This window comes from Pimephales promelas, chromosome 7 (genome assembly GCF_988280905.1).
Source record: "Pimephales promelas chromosome 7, fPimPro1.hap1.1, whole genome shotgun sequence".
Classification (NCBI taxonomy): Eukaryota; Metazoa; Chordata; class Actinopteri; order Cypriniformes; family Leuciscidae; genus Pimephales; species Pimephales promelas.
The window spans coordinates 39,319,649-39,330,267 of NC_142775.1; the positions used below are offsets into that span (position 1 = coordinate 39,319,649).

General features: G+C 35.2%; 1 protein-coding gene across 2 annotated transcripts in view; it reads right to left on the reverse strand.

Annotated features, from left to right (window-relative positions):
- The window catches only part of LOC120487239 (SNF2 related chromatin remodeling annealing helicase 1), a 17,283-nt gene extending 8,073 nt beyond the window's left edge, over positions 1–9,210 (reverse strand). For both annotated transcript variants that reach the window (XM_039683529.2, XM_089133456.1), the window contains exons 1-10: positions 8,993–9,210; positions 6,691–6,973; positions 6,357–6,407; positions 4,649–4,909; positions 3,728–3,778; positions 3,117–3,300; positions 2,782–2,932; positions 1,545–1,706; positions 350–415; positions 38–178 (exon numbers count right to left, since the gene is read on the reverse strand). In XM_039683529.2, the coding sequence (XP_039539463.2) occupies positions 38–178; positions 350–415; positions 1,545–1,706; positions 2,782–2,932; positions 3,117–3,300; positions 3,728–3,778; positions 4,649–4,909; positions 6,357–6,407; positions 6,691–6,973; positions 8,993–9,202 (1,560 nt within the window). In that variant the 5' untranslated portion in view covers positions 9,203–9,210. The remainder of the gene's footprint in view (positions 1–37; positions 179–349; positions 416–1,544; positions 1,707–2,781; positions 2,933–3,116; positions 3,301–3,727; positions 3,779–4,648; positions 4,910–6,356; positions 6,408–6,690; positions 6,974–8,992) is intronic.
- Between the last annotated feature and the right edge of the window lie 1,409 nt (positions 9,211–10,619).

A 10,619-nucleotide genomic window follows, 5' to 3' on the forward strand; every position in this document is an offset into this window, starting at 1 on the left:
TGATCAAGAACACACACCTGTAATGAGATGGACGCACCTGTTTGGCATCACAGTAGCGTGTGCCGAAGTCATGGAAGCGTGGGAACAGGGAAGGCCTGACCGCCAGGATCTGAGTGTAGAGTTCGGCCGGTCTGGACATGGCAGGCGTTCCCGAAAGCAGGATCACTCTCTTAGCGGCCTGTTTCATCACACATCTTTCATTAGCAGCTTTTCATCACTGCATTATTATCTTTTTTTTTTTTTTGTGCAGATGAGTTCGATGTATAAATTAAACCTGGATCAACCAAACCGCAGTGTTTTAAAATTCACCTCTATAAAAGATGCCTAAAATAAGCCTGAATCAGCAAACCTTGAGCAGAGGAAGAGCCGCCCGACAGCGAGCAGTTTTCATGTTCTTCAGGAAGTGAGACTCGTCCTGTACAGAAACAAACAAACAAACAACAAACAGAAAACAGGAAGAATTCAGATCACATCCTGCTGCTGGATCCAACTTGGAAGAGCTCAAAAGAGCTTTTAAAAGTTTTTATATGTGAAGGATATAGGGATGCTGAGTAGGTGGCTATGTTTTTTAAAACTTTTTGAGAACAAAAAAACAAAAACTCTTGTGCTCATTAATACTGCATTTATTTGATCAAAAATATGGTAAAAAGACAATACTATTCAGAGCTGGACAAAAATTGCAAACATTCTGTTAGAAGAACTAATTGTGACATCCTACATCTCCCTCTCTCTGTAATTTCTTATTTATATATATATATATTATTATTGTTATTATTATTATATATTTTATTATATATATATATATATATATATATACACACAGGTATATATATATATATATATATATATATATATATATATATATGAAGAGTTCAGATGCAAAAGCCTCTAAATGCCATTTGAAATTTTCTTCTTTAATTATGATTTTTATCAAACTTGTATATTCAAGTTCAGTAATTTCACTTAAATAACAATTAATAGGTAATCTTCATTGCCATTTAAGTGAAATCACTGAACTTAAATATACAAGCTTGATAAAAATGATCATTTTTGAAGAAAATTTCAAATGGCATTTAGAGGCTTTTGCATCTGAACTCTTCATATGAAGAGTTCAGATGCAAAAGCCTCTAAGTGCCATTTGAAATTTTGAGTTTGATGAAAACAGAGCAAAAACATATTTTCCATGAAAAAATATCTCGTAATTCAGAGATAATTTACTTGTTAATTCAGAAAAACAGAGCAAATTGTTTTTTTCATTAAAAATATCTTGTAATTCTGAGATAATTAACTCGTTAATTTAGAAAAAACAGAGCAAAAACATATTTTCCATGAAAAATTATCTTGTAATTCAGAGATAATTTACTTGTTAATTCAGAAAAACAGAGCAAAAACGTTAGCCTGGATTGAGCGCATATTCGCATTTGCAACCTGCGTTTTTTATGCAATATCTCAAAATGCGCATGAAAAATAGGTGATTGAAACATGGGTATAGACACAAAAGTTCAGTCAGGAAATGAGAGCGATTAGAGCATCTCCGCTCTCACCATAATGATGACACTGAAAGGGCTGGACGGCTGCTGTTTGTCCATCTTGTTGAGCAGGTCGTAGCTGATGATGTTGATGAGACCGGAGCGCAGGCTGTCTCTGCCTGTAACCACCACATTAATGCTGTCGGCTCTCACGGATGGCAGCCACCGGCGGAAAGCCTGAGGGAAAAATCAGTGTCTTTGAGTGACTTTTTCTGCTATTTGTTGATTTGTGTGACTTACAAAGGAACACTGCAAAATCTTCAGCATTTCCCTTCAAACTTTAAAACATACCATGACGAATCCCTGCTGGGGAAGAGGAGGATTTGTCCTTCCTCAAGGGTGCAGCGACGGAAAATATGAATTAATAAATCAGATTTCACATCAGGCATCTGCTTATAAAAAGATGACCTGACAGCTGGTGAGCTTTTCAAGAGTGTAGAAACACAGACGCCATTTATTTTGAATTTATTGTACTTTTTTAATAAACACACAATTATAAACAGTCCACTATTCTAATGTAGAAAACAAGCGTGTTATGGTACTAACAGAATGGGAGTGATATATTCTACTTTTATTCTCTTAAATATTGAGTATTATTTAATAACGTATAAAGATTATTAGTGCTTAGGTTAACATGTGACCACATATATATATATATATATATATATATATATATATATATAATTGTAGCTGTGCTCCTGCGTTATCACAACTGCTTGAAACCCATGAAAAATATGAAAAATAATGTATCTGTCACGGGCAGTCACACAAATACTGTTTATTCTGAATCTCATCAGATGGAAATAGTTTTTTCTCAGATGGAAATAGTTTTTTTAACCAGTATGATCTACTCTTTTGTTCAGCAAAGATGCATTAAGTTGATCAGAAATGTCAGTGTCTACTTCAAATAAATTCTTCTTTTGTTCTTTTGAACTTTCTATTAATCAAAGAATCTTGAAACAAATGTATCAGTTTCCACAAAATGAAGCAGCACGACCGTTTTCAAATTTGAAAGCAGCAAATCATCATATTAAGTGGTTTCTGAAGGATCATGTGACACTGAAGACTGGAGTAATGATGCTGGAAATTCACAGGAATAGATTACATTTTAAAATATATTTTGAGTTTTATATATGTCACTGTTTTTACTGTATTTTTGATCAGACTTGAGCAAAAACGATAGTATAGGTGTGACATGCATCCTCAAAAAGACGTCCCTCCACTCTAAAAGTCTAAAAGTAAGTGTGTGTACCTCAGCCCATGTGAAGCGCACGGAGGACGGGGCGACCACCAGCAGAGGCCACTCACTCCTGTAATAGGCAGCGATGCAGATGGCCTGGATCGTTTTCCCCAGGCCCATGTCATCAGCCAGAAGCAAACGGCCCTGTCTGGACACTGCAAAGCTGACACATTAGAAAACATGACATTAAATTCATGCATTTTATGCATTTAGCAGTTGCTTTAATCCAAAGAGAATTGCATTGCATTCAAAGTATACATTCATATCAGTTCATGCATTCCCTGGTGTTACCAATGCACCAACTAACTTTCTATCTAACCAAGCGATGTGTGGTAATGGAGACCTACTTGACTCCGTCTCTCTGGAAGGGCATGAGGCTGCGAGTGAGATGTTGATCTACGTGTGAGAGATCGGCCTCAGGAAGGACTGGAGCTTGGGACTCGCTCTTCTCAAACTGAGAGGAGAAGGACTGGAGCACAGCGTGAGGTAACGGCTCAATCTCCACCGCAGACAGCTCGTTCAGATCCACCACTACAGTACACACAAGACATCATGAGCCAAGAGGGATAGAGGTTACACCACGTCAAAATTGCATGTGCTAAAATTATAAATAGGTTGCATCAGTGCACAAGTCACATTTTCTTATTACATTCAGAAATTATGTTAAAAAAAAACAACAGTAAATTAAATAAAACATTTATATATATAAATACCATATTAATATTCAAACGTATTCATATAATGGTATTCAGAACAGGAATGAAAAATATAAAACAACATACAAAACTGAAACTAGTAAGAAATAAACTTGAGCTCATGTCATTTGGCACCAATCCAAGTTTTAGATGATTAAAAAAAGTGACTTACTGTATATTAGAGAAAATATGGTACTCAACTTTAAGGCCAAAACATAAACAAGTACATGAATAAAGAATTCATTTAAATCAAATGAACTCACTGAGCTGTCCGTAGTCCTCCAGAAGGAAAGTCCACTTTCTGCTCTTCATGTCTAATAATATTCAAACAAAGAATAAAATGATGACATGATACCTGTCAATGCCTTCTGGAACTTTCCACACACTTCGGTGACCCATTATTTTTTTTTAAAAGCAGCCAAGGCACAAATCCTATGGTTTTTTTTTTTGGGGAGTGTGTAAATATATAAATTTATAATATTAAATAAATTAAATACTAAATAAATTAAATATTTAAAAAATATTTCTAATTAAATAAATAAATATTTATATATTTTATATAATATTAAATATAAATACATACATTTAAAAAAAGATATTTTAATTATTTTATTTAACTGTCATATTTAGTTTGTCGTCCATTTTGCACGCAACCCTGTTACAACAGGATTTTTCTTTTCTTATGCCTTAACATCGTGTCACCCAGGAAGTGACATCATTTGGAATAGTTCATCAAATTCAACCACTCGACCCCTGTATATATATATATATAAATAAATCAAACAAACTTTTGTCTTTCATTTATGGGAAACGTAAGTTTGCCAATAACAAAATTATTCCGAAAACGGATTAAAAATGATCTAGTCACCAAAGTGGCAACTTCATTTAGGCTAAATCTGTAAGTAACCGTTTATTGCATACCTTTTAAATTGTATAAATTTCATTTGGATGTATATTATAAGAAATTAAAAAATCTTCTACCAGAATTAATTTTATAAAGATGCCTCATGAGGTTTCAAACCTTATAAAATTAAGAGAAAATAAAACAGTTCATGTAAAAATGTGTTTGACTTAGTCAATTAAACGACCAATTGTTGAATGGAAAATCAAATTTTGATCATTTATCTACCCAATTCATTGAAAGTGACTTCTTACTTATTTGGCAATACATTTATTTCACTCACCGTAACATTTGGACGGCATTTGCTTGAAGATCCCAATAACATCAGCCTGGTATCCAATATCGACTTCCAGCCGAGAGCGAGACACTAAAACACACTTGCCCCTTATCGTGGCTCCTGGTTTCTGCCAACCCTGACAGAGTCGCATCAGAGCTGCCAGAGCTGCCGCATCTTTAGGGCGACTGGTGGACGCTGAAATATTCAGCCCTTCCATCCCAGCCAGAGGTTTCAGAGAGACGGAGGGGATACTCACTGCCTGCTCCACTGAAACACAAACCAACACCATTACACCCTGCGCTACACCAGATAGATGGAGGGCTGTGCCATCCAAAATAAAAGTTTGTTTACATAATATATGTGTGTAATTATTTTGTAATATTCATGAATATATTTAAAAGGTAGGGTATGGGATTTGCGAAACGATTTTGAAAATACACAACTTAAAACGTGCAATCATGCATCTGCAAAACTCAGATGTGCGAGACTGCACTTACTCTGTACCGGGGCGACTTGCACGTACTGTGACTGGGTCACGAGCTTTAAATATGCGCACAAAGGGGACACGAGCGAGAGGGAGGGGGCATGGTACGACCGTTTGATTGACGCACTTACTTCCCAATGATTCTAGGTGGTCTCGGAAATGATTGGCTGGAGTTTTGCCCGTTCCACAGATGATTAAATGCTTAATTTTCATTTCAGTGCTTCTAAGTGGCTGTAAGTGGGTTAGGAAGAGATTTAGGAAAAAAATGGTCAAAAAAGAAAATCACATACCCCACCTTTAAGAAATATTTGCATGTATATATTATCGCGATTAATCGCATCCAAAATAAAAGTTTGTGTTTACATAATACACTGTGTATCATTATTTTATATATATAAATACACACACATGCTCGTATATATTTAAGAAACATTTTCATGTATATATATTTATATATAAATATAAATATTTTATATATAAATAATATTTTTTTCGTAAATATATATGCACGTGTATTTATATATATACAAAATAATTATACACAGTGCACCCACATATATTATGTAAACACAAACTTTTATTTTGGATGCGATTAATCGCGATTTATCATTTGACAGCCCTAATATTTATACATAATTTATATTATATATAAATATGTTATTTATAAATAACACATTTTTCTTAAATATATACATGAATGTGTGTGTTTATATATACAAAATATTTATACACACTACACACACATATATTATGTAAACACAAACTTTTATTTTGGATGCGATTAATCGCGATTTATCATTTGACAGCCCTAATATTTATACATAATTTATATTATATATAAATATGTTATTTATAAATAACACATTTTTCTTAAATATATACATGAATGTGTGTATTTATATATACAAAATATTTATACACACTACATACACATATATTATGTAAACACAAACTTTTATTTTGGATGCGATTAATCGCGATTAATCGTTTGACAGCCCTAATATTTATATATAATTTATATTATATATAAATATCTTATATATAAATAACACATTTTTCTTAAATATCTACATGCATGTGTGTGTATTTATATATACAAAATATTTATACACACTACACACACATATATTATGTAAATACAAACTTTTATTTTGGATGTGTTTATTCGTCCAGCACTAATTTGAATAGATGTACAGGTAGATATACTTAAATACGCTCATGAAGACGTACTGAGCATCTGGTAGTCCTCAAGGCTGAAGTTCCACATTTTTGTAGCAGGATCTGTGACAGCAGAGAAATGACAAATATTATACGCATTTTCCTCAGCATACAATGCCGTTCAGAAGTTTTTTGATCGGTACAATCTTTTAAGGAAGTCTCTTCTGCACACCAAATCTGCATTTATGTGATTAAAAATACAAAAAATCTGCAATATAGTGAAATATTTTTTATTGCATTATATAGGAAAGTATACTTCTTTAAAAAACATTAAAAAACTTTTGAGCGGCAGTGTACATTTGCACGCTTTAAACTCTGTGTAAATGGACACGTCGTCTGTACTCACCATAGTTCTTGGAGGGAATGCTTTTGAATGCCGTGATGAGGTCAGCATGGTAGCCGATCTCCACTCGGAAACGGTTCTCTGTGTGCGACACGCATCTCCCTTTCACGGACACCGTCGGCTTCTTTGTAGGGATATTTCCTCCTGCTTCTGGGAGTTTACATGCTCGCTTTCCTCCTGTTGTCGATTTGTCCGCCTGTCCATAAAAGCTGCAAGTCGGAGAAGCAGTGTTGGAAGTTGGAGGCGTCGTCTTGATACAGGGACCTTTAGAGTTTAAGGGCTGAGTCTGCAAAAATGAGCATAGACCTTAAGACACACACACCCAAAACACACTTTTCTACCTAGTCAGTCCCTCCAGGATTTCACGATTTTTTTGTGTGATTTTTGCGATCAAAATGACTGATTTTGTGGTGGTAATTTCCAAAAATTTGTGAAAAAATTTGCGATTTATATATAACATTTACCATAATAGTATTCAGTCCTTCCAGAAAAACGCAGAGTTTTTTTTGTGATTGTTGCGGGCAAAAATTGATTGATTACGCGGTAAACTACTGGCAGCTGAGGTTGCCAGCATCATACCGTAAATTTATGCAATTTTATGCGATGAAATTGCAGGAATTTGCAAAAATTGAGGGAACTTGCAAAAATTGCGGTTTGATGAAAAAGAGAAAAAAAGTGATTCCCTCAACACCCTGTTCTCACTAGGCTAATGTAAGAGTCATTTCTTATTACTTCCTTTGATAAGCAAGCATACTACATGATAGAAAGTGCTGGGAATATTTAATTTCTCATCTTGTTTTATTTCAGACTGTAACGAGTGTAAATAAGGTGTGGCCCCTTTAAGAGCTGCGCGCTCCCTGTTGAACTCTCTGCAGTGTTAGGCTATATGTGCGTCTCAAACACCCAGTGTGTGCGGGTAATTTCTGTTTGATGCTACTTCTTTTATCTTATGTTGTTTATTAAGTAACGATGTGACGGTAGAACGTGTGACAGACAGTTATACTGTATATATATGTCAATCGCCTCCGTGAGTCTGTCTGGCGTCGCGTAATTGCGTCACTTCATAACGTCCCCATGGAAACAGGAGGAAATGGCGGCTCTTGTGTGAAGCAAACGCAACATTTTTCAACTTTCTGCTAAGATACATGTGACTTTTTTGCAACGAAAATGCGAGGATTATGAAATTATGCAAACCCCGCATATTCTGCACGGAAATCGGCAATTTATGCGGCGAAAGTGCGGCGTATTTGAAAAAATGCGGCCCTCGCATAAATATGCGGACTTTGGCTGATTTTGCATTGAATTCAGCGATCGCATAATCGCGTTTTTCTGGAGGGACTGCCTAGTAATCGAGTATGATATAAACTTTATGTGTAAATGGCACCTTTAAATGAGTCTCTTAACCCCCCAAAACACTACTGTATTCCACAAATAATTCTGTTATGTATAATAAAAGCAATTATGGGCACACAATTCAAACACTAACTTAAAATTACAAAATGCATACAGTTGAAAAGATTTTTTTTTTATTTTTTTTATGATCATGTATGTCTAAAGTATTTTTGGTTGAAGTAGTCATTTGGTAAGTGATTGACAGCCAGCCTCGTATTTGACATTTCTTAAAGGGATAGTTCACCCTAAAACTGAACACAAAAGAAGATATTTTGAAGATTGTTTATAGCCAGACAGTTGATGAACCCCATTGACTTCCATAGTATTTTTTTCCATGGGTCCATCAACGGTTTGGTTACCGACATCCTTCAAAATATCAAAAGATTGTGTGAGCAAATAATGACATAATTGTAATTTTTGGGGAAACTATCCCTTTAAAGGGTCAGAGGTCACTCTTCCGCCAGAACTAGACTCGTGTAGATCCGTTACCTTAACATTTATTCATTTAGCTGACACTTATATCCAAAGCGACTTACAATTGCTATATATGTCAGAGGTCGCACGCCTCTGGAGCAACTAGGGGTTAAGTGTCTTCCTCAGTGACACATTGGTGTCTCACAGTGGATTCGAACCCGGGTCTCTCACACCAAAGGCATAAGTCTTATCCACTGTGCCATCAACATCCCACCGATTATAGTTTGTAAAGTTATAAATGCTTTAAATGCCATTATAAAGCTTGTAAACACCAGGATATATTTAATATAACTGTTTGTCTGACAGAAGAAAGTCATATACACCCTAAGATGGCTTGAGGGTGAGAATTTTTGAGTGAACTAACCTTTTAAGTTATTGAGCAAAGCATCAAAATTTAACTGTATCAGAGTAATTTTTGAGTTCAGGAATGAGTGCTCACCTGTCGTGCTGCATGAGCAGGTGCCCCTGGATGTGCCCGATCAGATGCAAACTTCTTTGCTGGGCCTGGATCTGCAGAGATGGGCTGTGTGTGGTGGGTTTGGGCAGATCCAGAGGTAAGTTGAGCCTGTTTCTCAGCTCTTCTGGCCAGAGCTCGCTTTCTGTTCTCTTCTATCCTCCGCTGCTGCTCCGGTGTCAGACTCAGAGACATCGCTGCTGCTGCTAGTGATTAGCACAAAATAGCACAAACATAAGAGACACCCCCAAACACACACACAGATGAAGTTTTTGCTCCTTGCCACTGTTGCCTTTGGCTTACTTAGTTGGGGACACTTAATTTCAACAATTTTATTGATCTGTCTGCATTGACACCATATGAGAACTGAACTGAGCTGGACGATGACGTCACTGTTTTCTCCATAGCAGCTATATATATATATATATATATATATATATATATATATATATATATATATATATATATATATATATATATATTTAAAAGAATTTAATTAACTTTTTTACAACCAAAAAAATGGTTACTTAACTGAACTATGACGCTATTTTCTTCTAGAGCTGCTGTACAGCAGAAACAAACTTTGTTGCATTATTTTCCTGTTATCGTAAAGCTGCTTTGAAACAATCTTCACACACACACACACACACAGGCTTATGAGTTTCTTCCTACAACGCACAACACATACATGTCGTATTTTAAGCGTTCACATATTAACATACATCAACTTGTTACTGAAATCTTCTCAGTCTGCTTCCAGTACCGCTGTTAACATATTCTGCTTCTTGATGTTGTCGGCAGTTCAGACCATAGAGGGTATAACACTGACAAATCAAGTTGATTCAAACGAGTTATTTAATGTTTTTTTAAATAATAATGTTAACGAACGCGTGAAAATCAGGCTAAATATCATTGGTTATAGAGATAAACTTGATGCTTGATCATCTACTTCGAAAAACGCGGTGAGGAGGATATGACGGAAAGACGTCACGCAACTTAACGTCAGAGCGCTGTCGTAATGTGATGGACGCAAGCGTTCTCCAATGGGGAGGCCAGATGTGACCGGTGGGCGGGGTAAAGAGTCAACACGCTTATTTTAATCATGGTAACAATACAATTCTTGGTAAATGTGCTCGAAATTAAGCTCTTTTGTCACCGCTGCTTAGAGAAACAGGTTTGTTAAATTGTATAACACAAGTTATACTGGAGTTCAGGGCAAGTTGTCACTTTTAGGCTACTCGATGAATATTTTTAAAGATACTTTTTGCCATCGAAATGACTGTGGGAAAGTGTCAACCTGGATTCGCCCCTGTAAGATTTTATGTTTAAAAAAATCATAAAAAAAAAATAAGAAAAAAAATAATGTAAAAGGTAACATAAAACGATTATTTTTGGCCAACATTATAATTAACCAAATGTAGGCTACCTATATGAAAATACAACACTGATAATTACTAAAGCACAAAACAAAATAATTTTTTCAACAATAGATTTGATGAATTCTGTGATGTTTTGTGGCATTACCATTTTTTTCTCACTCTGAAGCATCCAAAATTACACAAAACGGTTTGATAATATAAAAAAAGTCAAATTATGGTAAAGAAAAACTAAT